This window comes from Condylostylus longicornis, unplaced genomic scaffold (assembly GCF_029603195.1).
Source record: "Condylostylus longicornis isolate FDR11 unplaced genomic scaffold, ASM2960319v2 ptg000044l, whole genome shotgun sequence".
Classification (NCBI taxonomy): domain Eukaryota; kingdom Metazoa; phylum Arthropoda; class Insecta; order Diptera; family Dolichopodidae; genus Condylostylus; species Condylostylus longicornis.
In genome coordinates, this window is record NW_026578013.1 from 13,685,108 (window position 1) to 13,704,020 (window position 18,913).

General features: G+C 23.7%; 1 protein-coding gene across 4 annotated transcripts in view; it reads right to left on the reverse strand.

Annotated features, from left to right (window-relative positions):
* LOC129610174 (IQ motif and SEC7 domain-containing protein 1) overlaps positions 1-18,913 on the reverse strand; it is a 110,122-nt gene that overhangs the window by 18,300 nt on the left and 72,909 nt on the right. The window contains exon 1 of one of the 4 annotated variants that reach the window (XM_055522593.1): positions 5,379-5,494. The exons of the other annotated variants lie outside the window; for them this stretch is intronic. Within the exon in view, the coding sequence (XP_055378568.1) occupies positions 5,379-5,431 (53 nt within the window). The 5' untranslated portion in view covers positions 5,432-5,494. Of the gene's footprint in view, positions 1-5,378; positions 5,495-18,913 lie in introns of those variants that run through there. 4 annotated transcript variants of the gene reach the window in all.

Genomic DNA, 18,913 nt, shown 5'->3' on the forward strand with positions numbered 1-18,913 from the left:
TTTGTTTTGTAACTTTTCTAAATAATGTTGCATATAACACTTAAAAATGCTTATGTAATAAAAATATTATACGAATTTTTATCTGCATTTAAAATATATAAGAAAGTTTTATATACAAATTTAAAATTATTTATTATTTAAGAAAACAATTTCTTCATTCAAAGGCACAAAAAGAACTGAATGAAAGTTCACAGCTTCGGGTATTTTGTGTGTTCAATAAAACGATAAAATACTAAAAGGCGAAAGAAGAAAAAAATAATAAAAAAAATGAAAAAAAAAAAATTATAGAATTTCCCCATAATAAAAATAAAAACAAAAATACAAGAAGAAAAATATTTAAAAATGAAGTTTTCCCTTTTCTGTGGAAATTCTGAAATTCTCGATTTATGTATGAAAATTTTTCATTTTTCTTCATTCCATTGCAATTCTATTTTGCTCTCTGCTTTTCAAATTCATATTCCCTTATTGTTATTGTTCTTTCTGATGCTAGTTTTTCCAAAATATGACATTTTTTTTAGTTTATTAGGGTAAAAATAACAATAATGTGTTCCTTTTCTTCATTTTGCCTATTTTAGTTTTTATATTTTAAACGCGTAAATAGTGTTAGAAATCTTCTCCGATACCAAACAACAGAGTTTGCCATTATCGAATACAATAAATAGTTTTGTATGTGTTTGTATATGAGCAGTTTATATAAAATTTGAATTGCCTCATTTAGATTAAATTGTAATTTATTATAGTATACATATTCTTTGTGTACGTACTCGTATGTTTCTTGTTTTGTGGAGTACAAAATATTTTAAAGTGCTATGTAGAAAATATTTTGGTAATAAAATAAAAGTACACAATACGTGCATTACCTACATTTGATATGGTCGTATGAAGAAGAATTTGATACATTTATACGCACATACTTATATACATAGATTCGAATTTTAAATGAATTTATTCCAAATATGTATAACATATTCTTCGTTTTAAATTTGTATGTGTGAATAACTTTGGAATAATTTAAATTGAAAAATTTCTAAAAGAAATTCAGTATATTTATATAATTATATTTTGTTAATTATAATTGCATGCATTCAATACTCCTTGTGTTTGATATGCACAGCACTGTTTTGAAATTCGAAATTTGAATGAAAATAATTAAGTACAACAGATGTTTTAAAATTTAAAAATTATTGTTTTTGTTTTTAATAATTCTTAAAATTGTTAATTATGTCAATAACAAACTAAATAAATTATAAGATAACGATAAACCTTAGTTCAGTGGTAATAAATACAAACTCAAAATCAGTTGTTTGAACCAATTTAGTTTTGAGTTAAATAAAGAAATTCAAAATCAATAATGAAGGGCAAGTTATAGAATTTAAAATATTTTAATATTTTACTTATTATCATTTTATTCAGGATTCAAAAGAGCAATGGAATTTTTTATCAATTCTGAAAAAGTACAAAAATAGTGGATTAAGGAACCAACCTATAAACTGTGGAATTATATGGTTAATATAAGGCGCTCAGTACAATTTTGTTGCACTTCAAATAAAATTTTGTAAAATTAGAGCAGTTTTTGCAAAAACAAATTTTTTTTTTATAATTTTTATCAAATTTTTTGATCATCTTGCAGTACATACAGTAGAGTCGCGATATAGTGACCAATTAAATGTTCAGGGTGGTCATTGTTACGAGGAGTCTACTATTCCGAGACTAGTGTTTTTTTTTCTTCAATCAATATTATAATTTATTCTTCATCAGTAAAGGTTACATTTGTTTCAGAAAAATAATTTTAAAACTCTTATTTTTAATAAAGTACGCATATTTAATTTTATTTAAAAATAAAAATTATAAAATAAAAGTAAACTGCAGACTCCTTTTTTTAATTCATCTAGAATTTCTAACTTTTCTTTTAGAGTTAAAAATTTTCTAATATTTCCAGTCATTTTTACTTATTAGGAAATTGAAAGACTACGATATTATTGTTTTAACACTTCCAAATTACTGACAAAAAATGTAAAGCAATGTACAGAAATGCAAATATAGAAAGCAAAACAAAAAAAAACAACTCCAATTGTAACGGTTTTACAATAAGGAAAAAAACATGTGGTTGATTTACAAAAAATATTTTTTAGGGTCACTATTTAGAGTTACAAAATTGTTTTGGGTCACTATTTAGAATACGCAAAATTCAAATGGTTGGGTCACTATATTGGGAGGTCACTTTACTGGATGGTCACTATATCGCGACTCCCCTGTAGTTTCAAATTAATCAAGCTTTGTTAATTTGTAATATTTTAGACCTTTTTTAAGTTGTATAATTAAATATTTAATCATAAATTATTGTGTCGGACTACTTAAAATAAAATGACAATTATGTGTTGCTAACAAAATTAGATAGTTACGAAAATTAAAATTAAGAAAAAGTTTAAGTTTTTTAATACACGTTAAACACTTGGTTTTCCGGTCTTTGTCTTTAAACAATATATTAAATATTTTGGATAGCAATGAAGATAATAAAAAAATTTATTGTTACCAATCAACTATAATAAATTACTCTAACATACATATATTAATAAAAATGAAATGAAAATTAATATTAAAAATTCAGGTCTTAAAAACAAGAACTGTGAACGTTTTAAAATTCAGGTTGATAACTAAAATTTGTAAAATTTTGTTATTGATCGAATATCTGCTAGAATCAGCAAAAATTTTAGTTCTCGTAATATATGTGTGTATATACATATACATATACATATGTCTGCACATAATCTTTTTTACAATGGCAAAAGATTCTTTCGATAAGTTTTCGCTCATTTTACAAAAATAGTTCACACTTTATCCTTTTAAATTCAACATATGTGAGTATGTAAGAATGAGGGACGTATACAGATAAAAATGCATTTTATATTTGATTGATTTAAAATATGGGTATGAAATGCAATATGTATATTGTATAAATTTATTGCCCAGATAAAAGGCTGATGGCATTGCAGCTGCTATAATTTTCAATGTTCTCATATATACATAACATATATATGTGCATATATATATATATATATATGAACGAGTGTATTTGTTTTTTTTTTAAAGAAGTTAAATTTGAGGCTTCAATATTATTAAATGAATTTTACCCTAAATTTTATTAATATTAAAAATAAATTTTACAAGAATTAATTATTGAAAAATATATGTATGTATACGCTTCATACACACCGCACTTTCAAATTGCTATAGACTATAGAAGAACTATGTACATATGTATGTATACCACATACTTACGTACATGTAAATATAGATATGTCCTATATTTAAAAATTTCAAAACAAATCAAAACGAAAACATTTTTATAGAGGAAAAATTTTCTTATACTTTTTTTTTAAAAAAAAATATACATACTTATAGACTGCATTTTTTTTTTAAATTTCATGGAGACAATTCTCCTTGCCAACAGTACAGTGCTATAACACAAACATACATACCTTTACAGCTATGCAAGAAAATACGAAAATTTTACCATTATGATTTCATTGAAAATAAGTGTGCATGTTGAAATAAAATAAAAAAAAATCTTTTATTCAATAAAAATCAGAATCGATTATTAAAAATTAGGTCAGGATAAAACAATTTGCGCTGCTATCAATACGTGTATTTGCACATCATATAACGTACTTGAACAATATTATGGGAAGATAAAATAAAAAATGATGATATTGAAGACATTTCCGAGGTTTTTTTTTTAATTTTATTTTATCCTAACAATTCGATTTGAAAAATTTTGTAAATGTAAAAGCATTATTATTATCCTTAATTTGTATCCAAGTAGTTTGATGTAAAAGGATGTTTTGTAGCACAGAATAATAACTTTCAAATTAATGTCAAATGATATTGTTTTTAAAATGAATTTTTATGAAAAGATTTTGATTATCAAATTATTGTAGGCAAATTAAAATAACTCTGAAAAACCGCATCGACTCAAATTGAGAAGCTAGAGAGTATAACTTAATGTTTTACAGTTGTTCTTGGGGCGCTAGTAAAGATATTGAATAAAAATCATAACATTTTGACAAAATAACATTAATTAAACTTGAAAGAATATAGAAAGGATAAACACATAATGTGAAAAAACCGTTAAGTTGTTTAATTTTTGTTGTTATAACACAGTCTTGTCATTTCCCGAGTAAAATTTTGCTACTAAAATGAAATTCATTTAACAAATTAATGAAAAGTTATTTTAAAACTTATAACAACACTGATTAATAATAATGTGTAAGTAATTCTGGAAAATAAATAAGTTTATTATTTTCAAAAACATTAATCAAAGACTTGGTAAACTCAAATAAAATAAAATAATCTTAAATGATTTGTGTGACAACATTTTGCTTAAATTTTTACTGTATAAATACATTGTATATGTGCTTATGTATATCGTAAATTTCTGCACGCACACAAAAAACATATTAGAAATCGTAAAAATAATGGAATTTTGCCAGATTGAAAAACAAAAATCATTTTATCGTTTAGAATTTTTTTTATTGTTTAGAATATTCGATAATATTTCTTATAATAAAACGAGAAACGTTGAAATTTTTTTGCTTGTATCCAATCGATTGGTATAATAAAAAGTCATCTTATTTTGCATGATGTACCGAAATAAGCGTAAAGTAGATATGGCTACTTGTTTACTCTTTAAATATGCCATTCTTTTTTTTAATTAGAGATGTAAAATTGTATAAAAATAGAGATGTAAGTAGATATTGAAATTAGCTATTATGTATAAATATTAAATGAAATTTAAAAATGTTTTTGAGAATAAGTAAAACAACCTTGCATATTGAACAACTACACTTGCGCTTAGTTATGTATATGAACTAATTAATGTGAGAAGGGGTTCAATATCCAAACGACCGAATTGTATATGTCAAAATTTGTATTGTGTTCATATACATAGGTGTGCATGAGTTGGCCTTACTTAAAAAAACAGAGTACTTATTCAATACAAAAATTTTTTTGTTCATTGATCGTTCATAGTCTCATCTTTTTCAAAAATAAAAAAATATAAACTCGCAATTTAACTGTTTCTATACATTTACTTTTTGAGTTTTACATTTGTATCAACTTCTTAAATCCACGCATAAATGGTAAACAATATTGTGTTTGAGATAAAATATTTACAAAATATACTTCCATATCTTCTGTAATCCTCTTGAAACTCAAATGAATAAAAGCGAGATTAATTTGTATGATTTTGTTTCAAAGTAAATTTAGTAACAACAACAAACTTTATTAAAAATTAAATCAAATATTTTTGAAATTTTATCATTTGCAAAATGACATTCACTCGAGAAGACATTTGTAAATATTTGTATAACGCCACCTACCTTTGAAAATACTTTACATAAAGTTTAACTATCGCAACTACGCTTATCATCATTTTTCCTGCTTTAATTTTTTATTTTTTTTGTACTCTTAATTTTACTTTTTTTTTGTAGTTGTACACGAAATGAGTATAAATTTTTTTTTAATATTTACACAATTTTTTTGATTTTTTTATTATCATGTTTTAATACACAAACATTATGTACACAGGTAAGTATATATGTATGTGTATAAAATGAATTTAAAGTAAATTTATTTATAAGATAACAAGATTCGCGTATATTAACCCTTTTCTCTTTTTTTTAGATTAATTTTTATATCCAACTAATTATTCCGTTAAGTGCTTTTTTTTTAAGTTATCCATGAAATTTTTGTATTATGAGAGATAACGTACACGACAGTAACTAACTAGGAAAAAAATCAACTAATTAAAAGCGAAAATACGAGCAATGACAACAACAATAAAACACCAATTTGAAAAAAAAAAACTTATTAGAATTAAAAAAAAAGAGAAAAACAAACAAAAAAAACGAAAAAGTTTTTTTCTTGCTTTCCTTTTTTTTATCTTCGATCAAAATTCAAAATATACAATGATAAAAGAGACAAAAAAAAACATCACATAAAAGGTGTTGTTTCATTGTCGAAATCCGGTTTAATACTGAAAAAAAAAAACAATTTTGAAAATAAAAAGGAATGAAAGAGAAAAAGACAAGAAAATACTGAGAGAAAAAAAAAAACAAACAAAAATGAAAAACAAACAAAAAACGACATTTTTTTTGAATATCTTAAAAATCCATCAAATTTTTTTTTATTTTTGCGAATTTTTAAAAAAATTAACAATAACCTGAAGAGACAGGGAACACAAAAACAAAATCAGATTATAAATTAAAAAAGAAAACAAAATTTTTTGTATCTCAAGATTTCAAGTAACTAAATCCAAAAAAAAGGAAAATAACCAAACTAAAAGCTTGAAATAGTGAAACTTTTTTAAAATCAATTTCTGTGTTGTTGCCTAATAGAATTGATCTCACCTTTTTAACGCATTTTTTTAAACCAAAAACAAAACAAACAAATAAAACAAAATGTCAAAACAAAAAATTATTATTTTTATTGATCAAGTCAATCTGTCTGTCTGTCAGCTCATTAAAAAAAAATAAGTAATTTGATTAAAAAATTTGAATATAAAATAAAATAAAAAGTTTAGAAATTTATCTGAAAAATGTCGGAGAAGCATTAATTTTTAAACAACTCCGACGTAAGGGAATTCTCAAAACCATGTCAACACTTTTTATATTATTAAAGAGCCATTTACCAGGATACTTACTTATACTGCTCAGCTTATTATTTATTTATGATCGATTGGATTAGTTCGCACTTCAGATATTATTTAGCGCCAAACTTGTCCAGTTGACATTGACATTTGATACTTTTGTTATTTTTGAAATTTTTTTAAAAATACTTCAATATCATTTTTCGATATAAAATTTTATAAAATAGATTCACATTAAGATTAGGTATACTTAATTAATAAAATTATTCTAAATATGAATGCTTGAGCCCTGAATATATTAGAAATATATTAGAAAAGAATTACATAGTTTCCAAATCTTCCAAATTTTTAAGTAAAAATGAAATGATTTTTATAATAAGAATATAGTAGATTTTAAAATGTACAAGTATCTAAAATATTTTAAGTTTAAATTAAAAATTTAAAACACGTTAGATAGGTTTATAACAACCAGTCTCCAGTCATTTTGTAAGCAATATACTAACAGTTCACCGAATATAATCTCCCATTTTCAGAAAACTATCAGCCTATTCATGTATCTCACTTTTTTTTGTCACTTTTTTCACTCACTTTCAAATCAGAATTCTCCGTTTTTCTAATGGATATTTCATTTTTCCACTAATGTTACTGATTTTTTCAATTGAATTTTTGCTTTTCTCCCCGAATATCGACTGAACGTTTCAGTTTTAAAAACAAAGTGAATAAATTTTGTATACATTTTAAAAAAAAAAATAAATACGCAGTACTGAATACTTGTTCTCACTCGAAAATTACATTATACAAATATATTATAATAGTTGCTCATTTTCTTCTCACTGGTCGAGTAAAATAGCGAGATAGACGATCAGGCCCTTATATAATACGTAGATAACTACATACATTACGATAAGGGTAAAGATGTTTTAAATGCACTGGCACATTCGACTTCTGCATTATTTTGTTTTCCAATAAGTACATATATGCAAACATTATGTAAACACTTACAATATGAACGTACCGAAGTAGTTCCCGCAATTTGCTTTCCATTCAAACTAATTCCAAGTTAAGATAAGGTTAATTTACAAATTAAAATAGAGAATAAATAATAATGTTTTATTTACAAAAAATGTTTTCATTTTTAATAAATACTTAATTTGCGATTCCCACGATTCTATTCGTAATAGATACCATTGAAACAAATGAAAGATAAATCCGAGAAATTCACATTGAAAACTTTTTATTATGTAAAACAAAATATAAAATAATTTTTATATTATAATTAACTTTTTTTGATTAACTACATAAATATACATAATATGTATATTATATCAAGAAATAAATCTAGGGAAAATTTACATTTCGTAGAAAAATTGTAAAAATACATATTGATATGAAAAAATAAATCATTTCGATTAAAAACTGTCATTTATGTATGTACATATTTAACCATTCCATAATAATCAGCACAGAACAATATATTTCCTGATAACAGTGAACATCTGTTCTAAATCATGGCAATTATTATTTTATTTTGATTTTATTGATTGTAAAATTAAACATAATTGTTCAGCCGCCATTACTTGTATTTATTCTTCGCAAATAAAAAAAAAAATTTTGAGTGTAAAGTATTTGTAGATACTAACAATGCTAACATTAGAAAACGTGAAGAAATAATATGCACATACACAATCAATTATAAAATTTCACAATTTTGCTCATTTGGAGAACATCCAGTAGATCAATTCATATTACAGTTAAATACTTATTTCCTGGGCTTCTGCATTTACAATTTGATGGATATTATAAAAAAAACACTTACTTAGGTGTTTCGAAAAAAAAACCTTTGGTATGACGTATTTAAGATTTACAAAAATTTTGACATTTGACGTTTAATTGCTTAAATAAGATACAAAACGTTTGGCACAAAACATGTTGGTAAACACTAGTTTTTTAGTTGAAATTTTAAACACTTTTTATTTTATTTTTATTAAAACATTATCGTAAATAATTTATTTTCATTATAGACAATTAATTAAAGCTGCATTTTAATTTTAACTTATTTATTTATTTTGCTTTTTAATACTAATTTTGTTGACAAACGAGAGTTTTGTTGTTTACCATATCTTTCTTTTATGTTTAATTTTTCTTTGTTTAGTTGTGTGGCTGTTTGTTATTTTAAGTAATTTGTTTGCAATAAAAGCACATAGCAGCAGTCCACATCACAATAAAACTTTGAAAATAACAATTTACCTACACTATAATATAATCATTGTACGAGGCAGGGTAGGATAACTCTTTATTTAACTTTTATTTTAATACTTTATTAACTTTTTCGTTGTTGTGTTTATCTTGTTTGCTTGTGTATTGTGGTAAATTAAATATCGTTTACTTTGTACTACAAAATTGTTATTATCACAATATTGAAATTAAAGGAAGACCGCAAAATATCAAAATCGCATAGTACCACATTTCGTCATTTCTAATAAAGAAAAATGCGTTTTTCTTGCACAAAATTTGTAATTTTATAATCTTAATTAACGTTTTCTAATTGGTTTTCTTGAAAATAAATACCGCAATAAAAATGATGTTAATAACTTTTTTAATTGTACTTTCAAAAAATGTATGGAAATTAATATCTTAATAAAATATAGACTAATTTTATTATACGCCAATGAAATTTTAAAAATTTACAATTAGTCTTAATTATAATTTCCTGATTACTTTATTTAGTATATTGCCAGCTTTGTTTAATTTAATAAAAAAAATAATTCACTTTTACAATATGTTTTTTCGTCTTAAAATAGCATTTATTCTTATTGTAAATGTGAATACTTCTGTTATCAAGAAACCGTATCCATTTACAATAACGCGCAGTATTGTAAAATTTACATTACATTGGAGTTAAAAATAAATTTTTGAGCTCTTTTGAAAATTATTATTTAATAATAAGTCCTTTTTTACCTTTTACAATATTACATAATCATAACAGTAAACTGATTTAACATTTTAATCTATTTTAAAACTTATAAAACTATTCTATATATCTAAACATACAAAACGGTAATTGTGCTATAATAGACTTTTCAAATTATTCAATATTAGCTAAGTATACATACATATTACGTATATGAGCTCGACCAAAAATAAAATTTCTACATTTTGTGTATAGGTTTACAATAATATTATTATTGAACTGTTGATATTGTTGAAAAAAAATATTTTCCCACATGTTGCATTGGAAAATCAAATAAAAAGTAAAATAAGAAGAAGGTGTAATCAACTTACAATCGATAAATAAGTGGTTATTAAATGTTACGAAATAAAAGTTATGTGGATATAACAAGTTTATATACCTACATAATAAATAAATACATACATAATAAATGTGTAGAAATATATGAGAAAACGGTATGTAAAGAAGAAGAAACGATTTAGCGATTGATTATACCAATAAAATTGTTTAACAAAATATATTTTAAATTTAATATCTTTGCGGTGAAATCATAAAATTCGTAAAATAATTTGAAAATTATTCAAAATTATGTTTACAAAATTTTTATTTTATTTTACTTAAAACTTGTATACAATGCTCTATAATTAGCAATAATAGCAATTTTTTAAAAATAACTTTTCAACACTTTTATTAATTAAGTGCTTTCAGATCGATTTCATAAGTATTGAATTTAGTTTAAATTATAATTTAAATTTAAATTACAACAATTAAATTAAATTAAAAGACTGCAATTATAATCGAATTTTGAAAATTTAATAAAATATGAAATAATATACGTTTTATGCATAAGGAAATTAAAATTAAATTCTATGGCGTAATGCATTTGAGATAACGTGATTATAAATGTGTAACAAGATCACGTTCTACTGTTTTAAACACGTTATCTTGCATTTGCATTTACTTTGTATTTCATAACTGCAATGTTAAAGGTTTGAATAAATCTTAGTAGATTCATCTATATACACTCCTCATATAACATACTCTTGTTATTACTCTTATTAAAAGCAAATCTTTATTCCATATGAGGGTGGTTTATATTTCTCAAATTTTAAACAAAATTATGTAAAGTAGGAAAATCAAATTAGCTACTAAAAAAATTAGTTATGTATTTACTTCGCTTAATGTTTTGAATATACTACTTATATACTTATGCATATATTATGGAATTTTGTTATTCGAATGATCTACTTAAAAGAAAAATTATTACAAGATATACTTATGTGTGTAAATGTTAAATTATGACATAAGGAAATGTCAATAAAAATTTAAAATAAAATTTAACAGGTTCCAGTTTTAACCAATATTTTTTTAAGAATAAGTAGTTATAAAAAAATAGTAAAATATGCAAACATTAAATATATTTTATTTTTAAATACATACATGTGTTTAATTCCAATATTATCGTTAAGTTGTAAATTTTATCAAAAATTATAAAATATTTTATAGTTTTGTTGTTTTAATTTTGTATTTTCACTCAACTTGCAACTTGTATATGTACAAAAAATATTTTATCATGAATTTATGAAAGTAAAATCCATTCAAAAGACTATTGTAAAGCGTTTCTAAATTTTCATTAAAGTAAGAATTTCGAAACACTATTTTTTTTTATTATTTACCACTTTAAATATTATTAAAATAATTTATTTTCATTAGAAATCATTCTGGATATTTTGATTAATACAAAATAATATTACTTAAGTTCGAACTAGCTTAAAATCAATAAATTTTATGGTATTTGAAACTTGAGTTCTTAAATCTATAATTTAATTGAATTTGTTTGGAATTACGCTATTTTAAGACGATTATATCAAATTTTAAAATAAGTCCGTCATTAAATTTGAAAAAATATTTTTTTTTGACAAAATGATTAATGTCGATCAAAAATCTATCTAGGATTAATTTAAATAAATTTAAATATTAGCCGAAACTCTAAAATCTCAGTATTAGTACGAGTTTTCAAATTTTTTTCAAAAAAATACTTTAAATTTTCAAATTCGAAATTGCTTTTGATTGCTAAGTTAAGGAGTTTTGAATTATTACCACAGATATTTAAGTTGAAACATCAAAATTTTCATCTATTTTGAATATAAAAGAAATTTTTTTTAAATTGAATGTTTTAAGAAAGTTTGATATACAATATAAGTAATCATAATCTTATTTCAATATATATTGAAATATATTAAATTGATTAACCCACTCACAACGAATTTAATTTTGATAATCAAAAATTTTTTTCGATACCTATTGACGATATATTGAGTGAATATTATCCGAATATAATTTTACAACTAAAGAGAAGCGCTATAATGAAAACGCATAGCTAAGAAAGAGTTAAATAAATTTTTATAAAAACGGGTTCAACCTAAAACGGGTATACGTTCTGTTTTTTTTTAGACAAAGAATACTGGCTGCCATAAATTCGTAATAATATTATAAAAAATAAATCAAGTTTTTTTTTTAATTTAAAACTTAAAAAAATTAATTTCGAAAATTACCTTTACATTCTAATGAAGTATACATAAAGATTTTAAGAGAGATCCAAATTTCAGAAATAAATCCTCAAGTGATTAAGCAATAATAAATCACTTATTTTATATAAATTTTTTCTCCCAATTTAACGTAAATGTTCTGGATCACAATTAAAGCAGAAAAAAATTTTAATAAAATGTTTTCGTAATCAATCATTAATTTTTAATTAAATAATAAGTTGGCACATTTTCCTTTATCGTAATAAGAATTAACAAATTATATACATACATATATACATACATATATACACTTTTTTGTTAAAATGTGGATAATATCACAAAAAAATTAATAAATTTTTTTTTTATATTTCGTATAATTAACAATATTAATTTTAATCTTGGTATTAAAAATTCGCGTATTTATAAACGATTTTTTTAGTTTTTTTTTCTTGCTTACACTGATTATTATTTTTTTATTACTGAACCTGTTAACGAATATTTTATATTAAATATTTTATTACATACGTTTTGCCTCTTGCTATCAGTAAATGCCTCTTTTAAATCATGTAAATATTTTTTTTAATTAATAACTAGAAAAAACGAATCACTGCCTTAACAAATATAATCACTGCCTTAAACCATACATTCATGACATACGATTTCTTTGTTGTTTTTTTTTTGGTTTCTTAATAAAATAATTTCAATATAATTTATTAATATTATCACAAAAACTATTAATTTATATACATTTATATTAATTCACATTTAAATAAATAAATACTGGTAATAAATATATAAAATGGCAAAAAAAAAAATTAAATTAAAAAAAAATTATAGTAGCTATAATTAAATAAATAAAATTATGACTATCCGATATCGAACCGTTATTTATGTGTTAAAGTGTGATGCATTTTTACAATACTAAAAACTCAAAATAATAGCAGTGAACTTGACGCCCTCATATATTCGCAGTACTCTCATAACACAATATTTGTGTTTACATATACACATTTATGTTTGCGTGTAGTATAATACACAAATACATCTGTTATATATCTAGGTATTGAAATATAAATAGAGTAAAATATAAAGAAAAATTGAAAAAAAAAATACGCGAAAATGGAAATTATCATTTTGTTACTGTTTGTTACGTGTATTCACAGTGTGTAGTAACAGTCATTGGCATAAGTATTTGAACTTTTCGTTTTTTTCCTTTATTTCTCTTGTATTTATTAAATTATTGTATTACGTGTAAAGTATATGTATTTTCCTATATTCTTATTTATTTTTTGTTTTCTTCTTATTTTTAATTCTGTACAAATAATACTACTAATAATATTATGGCAAGGGTGCAAATTTTATATATGAAAAACAAATAAAATTCTTGAAAAAAAAAAGAAATCCTTGTTTAGTTAAGAGTTCAAGAATTTTTTTTCACTTATACCCAAAGAAAGGGTTTGTCTTTTCTTTAAATAAAGTTAATTTTTTATATTTTTTATAAATAAACAGTAATAAGGAAATTTTAAAATTATTTACTATTTAACTGGCATGAAAGGTGTAGATTGCATGTTATAATTTAAGCAAATTATAATTTTATTAAAAAAACGAATTTAGAATTATAACATAAAAATATTTTTATATTATCATTTGTATATGATACCTAAATTTAAATTATAAATTCATTCAAAAAAATTTAAAAGAACATTGTATTTTCAAGAAAATTTTAAGCTGTGTTTTGAAATCGACTTTGAAAGTACTTAACATTAATTATACAATAACACTAAAACAAAGACTTGAATATTATGATTTCAAGCAAATTATGATTCCATCCTATTATTACCTTTTTAATATTTTATTTAATTCTATATTTCTATTTTCTTAACATTTCATGAGAAGGTCATAGTTAACAAGAACACACGTCAATACTCTTTGTTGTAATTAATTGTTTTTGCGATTTCATTTACACATCACATACGTAAGTATGCGCTATGATTAAAAAAAGTTGATTTTCACACTTTGAAATGTCAAATTATTTTTAGCACTTTCTCAAATTTTATATATAAATAAATCTTTAACAATAACTTACTTCCGTAGAAGACCATTTTTTCCCTAAAAGAAAGAAGTTTTAAAAATGCCGTTCTTTGACTATTTATTGTAAGAGAACCGCAAACATTTTTTACATTCTGCAAATGAAAAAAAGTAGTGTTGCGCCGGTTTTCTTTTACCGGCGCATAATTTAATTGAGCATTAAAATGACAAAATGCGCTTTCTAATTAACCGTTATCTAAAATCCGTTTTTTTTTAATTTTTGGTATTATTTGCCCTTCTAGACGATAAGTTGTAAAACCGATAAATGGCTTATTTCGTTAGAAGATTTTTTTTTCCAATTCCTCTAAAATAATTGTCCCTCGAAATTTGTAATTTTGAAATTTTGGGTCCTTATATGTCGGAAGCTGCAAGCTTTTCCAAATTTCTATGAATGTAAAAAGCTGACGGTATAAGCCTTGTCATCAAAAACTTTATCTTAATATTTTGACATCATAATTATTTATTTTAACTCACGAAATTAATTTTTAAATTCGACTGTTGTACAACTGTTCAATATTTTTTTTGTCTCATTTTAAATATATGCAATATTTTGAAATATTTTGGTATATAAAAGAAAGTAATTTAAATAATATGTAGGAAATAATAATAAAACTTGCTGAAGGGAAAAGTGTGACTTTACAAACAATTGGTTTGACCTAACTTTATTTATGCTTGTATTTTAAGCAAAATGTTATCAAAACATTTTTTGTTATCAATTTAATTTTATAATAATATTCAAAACAAATGGATTCTTTGAAATAAAATGTTACATTTTTAATCCTCAAATTTTTTAGTAATATCTGCTTTGACTTTAATAATTTTTATTGTTACATACAACAACATTTTTCTTATTTGTTTAAAAAAATCTGGTAATTTTATCTGCAATTTTATTTATGTTTGGTTAAAAACACTCTTTTTAATCTAGAAATAGATAAGGAAAATCTCATCAGGATAAGAAAGAACATAATCTTTAGAGAAGCATTAATGTATGTTTAGAATATAGAGTTATGAATATAGAAATATGGTTTTAGGAATATAAACTATTTGATTATGTGATTAAAATTATTTTTCACCTCATTTGAAAAGAATCATATATTGCGAAAGTGAAAGATATATTAAAATTATCATTTTGACAATACATATGTAGTGATCATTTTTTTTTGATTTAGCAAATGTAAACCGAGTTAAAAATGCAGTGTAAACATACATGTAGTATATGTATACTATATATGGGAATATATACTCGTATATGTTTCACTGCCTTAATTCTTATAAAATTTAATAATTAAAATATTAATATAACATTCTGTTAAATAACAGTTTTGAACTTAAACTTGTATTCACTAATTTTTAATCATTACTGTAAGGCATATTGAATATTCAGAATAAGTTTCTATGGAAAAAAATAATAATAAGGAACAAAAATAAAATAAATTTTTTTTTGCGTCACCATTGTAAGAATAAATAAAAAAAAGAAACGATTTTAGTTCGTTTTTTAATGGTCTTTTTTTATTATTATTATTAACTAGTTTTTTACTTCAATAAAAAGCTCTACAATTTTTCATATTTACTCTCATATAAAATATATGAGAGTTTTTCTGTTTTCTGATTCTTAGTTTTTGTTTTTTTTTTGCTATATTTCCTCATTTATTTAGAAGGAAAGTTATTTCTAACGTTCAATTTCGAGAGCGGGGGGTTAAAGGCTACAGTAAAAAAATGTAATTTGCACATTTTATGTATCCATCATTAATATACGCACATTTGTATGTATATGTTTAAATATACATATGTATGTACTTAAAACAAGGGATTCCGGAAAAACTTTTTTAACTGGAGCAACAAGAAAAATGAAAACAGAAATTGATAGGATACTATCATTGATAGAAAAAAGTTGAAAAGTATAAGAAACAAAAAATGGTTGAGATTTTCATCCACCCACATTTGTACAATTTAAATTAGTATGTACACTGCATATCTTACATACATATGTATATGCATTATATGGGGAAAAGCACAGTGAATATCATTCCGAAATCCCTTTTTTTGGTTTACCAAATTTTTAAAATAACCTACGTCATCAAATTTCAATTCCAAAAGAAACATAAATCTCTCATAATTCCTGCTTAAATTCTCAGTCAAACTTGTTTCCCTCTGTGTTGAAATCCCCTACTATGATCTTATTGAAATGCCGTTCAAATACATGTATCAAATTTTAAGTACGCTCTAAGCTTTTAGTTAATATACCCAAAAAACTGTGAATTTGACTTTTGGTAGAGTTTCCCTTTATGCCACCCAAATTTTATGAAAAATATAACTGCAGTCCTGATATTCCAAAAAATTTTACAGTTTCATTATTCTAACACCCTAAATTCATGTGTTAAATTCCAAAGAAATTGGTTATATTTCTCTTAATATACGCAAATGTAAATTTGGCCCGATTTATTTCAAAAATAAGGTGATTTTTTCATACTGTCATATGCTTATACATATAAAAATTCAAGAAAATACGTTGATTATTTTCTTAAATATAGGTAAAAACATAAAATCGGCCCGTAGTAAAGATCCAGTTCCAAAGACCTGGCATATCGTAAAATTTAATGAACAGATCCTTGAACAGATTGACAGACATGCATCTAAAAATAGTTTGTTATGTATACCTAATATGAAAAAACAAATTCTCGCCGAAAATTTTGTGCAATCACATCTAATCCCTTATTGTTTGCAATGCGATCGGTAAAAATTACAGTTTGCAAAAGTAAGTTATGGGTATTAATTGAAAACTAACGAAAATGCATAATATCAAATATTCGCAGTTTTGGCGAATGAATATCAAGCATATGTACAATACAGCAAAATTCTGATCGTCAATTTTAAAGTAAATGAACATGTCGAGGGTTAACTGTACGAGTACATATAAATAAAAATAAAGTTGGGTCAAACCAATGGTTTGTATTGTAGCACTTTTCCCTTCAACAAGTGAAAATTCTGCTTTTAAATACAGTCTATGTATACCTATCAAACTATTAAAATTATTTTCATCCATATACAAAACTATTTCTAGAATTGCATATATTTAGGATGACGCATATATGCAGTGTTTGAAATAAAGCAAAAATTAATATAAAAATAGGTTAACATAATGCTCGATTTTAAGGGTTAATTGTGTGAGTTAAGAAAAATAATTATATTTTTTAATTTCATGGAATTTACCGTTAGCTTTTTGCGTTTATAAAAATTTGGAAAAGCTTGCGGTTTCGGAAATATAAGGTGTCAAAAATTCAAATTTTACGAATTTCAAGAGGTGATAACTTGAAAGGGGGTGGAGATGGAAAAAAATTTTCTTCTAACGAAATGAACTACTTGTTAATGTCTAAAAGCTCCTAAAATTTCAAGCTTCTACAGGCTGGGGTCTAGAAGAAAAACGACATCAAAAATTTGGAAAAAAAAAGACTTTAGATAACGGTAAATTTGAACGGCCACTTTGTTTTTCTAAAGTTTAACTATAGTATATCGCGCTAGGGGAAGCCAGCCACTGCCTTTCTGCGTTTGCAAAATTTCAAAAATGCTTATGGTTTCATTGCAACAAATATTTAAAAAAGGCCATTTTTAGGGTTTTGGGGGGGTATAACTTCTAGAGGGGGGGAGATAGGTAAAAATTTTGTTCTACGGAAGTAAGTTTCTAGTAAAGATCTATGTACATATAAAATTTCAGCTTTCTATCTTAAAGGGTGTAGAAGTTTTGTAAACAAAAAAAGTGTCCACGGACGGACGGACGGACGGACGGACGGACAGAGTGAAACTAATAAGCACTTTTTTCAAAAAATTTTTTGGAAAAGTGCTAATAACCCAAGGTAACAAATGAGTAACAAACCACTTTATTGAAATAACGTCATAAAGCATCCGTTTTTTTATTTTTTTTTTTTTCATTACAAAATTAGATCACAGATTGTTTTAATAAGGATATTCCTTACTTATGCGAAATATATTTTTATATCAAGCATACATAATAATATGTACATATGTATGTATGTAATTACCTATGAGTACAGATATATTTGTTTGGTATATATATATTTGTCTACTTGTTATTGAGGAAACTTTTCACCTGCAAAAGTCAATTTGCACAAAGTAGTTTGGGAATTAATTTTTTTTTTTTCGTTTTTTTATTTACCTAAAGAATTTCTTATGGAAAAGCAAAATTAACATGAATAACAAGAAATTAAAATAAAACTTCATGTTGAGAATTTGACAGAAGTTATATTATTTGGAGTAGGGCGTTGTAATTGAGTGACGGAAAAATTTATTAAGAAATTATATGAGCCGTAGCACAGAAAAGGAATGGTAATTTAAAAATTTTATAAACTTAATGTTGACATCTAGGTAAGTTTTCATAAATACTTAAAAGAATTTAAAATAAAAATATTACCAAATCCAGAAGATCACTAAATAAATTTATTGATATTTTTAAGCGAATGCAACAATTGTATAAACTTTAAGCTGCTAAAAATAACCTAGACAGTGAGAGAGACAAAAAAAATGGTGTGTGTGTGTATTGTTTTTTTTTAAGACAAAAGAGGGTCAATGGTTCATTCTTTTTTTGTCAACACTTTAAATTTGATTTTTAATTTTTTCTTTTTAATTTCCAATATTCTATATAGGGAAGTGAAATTTATTTTTTTGGTTGGTTAGTAAATTTTGCAC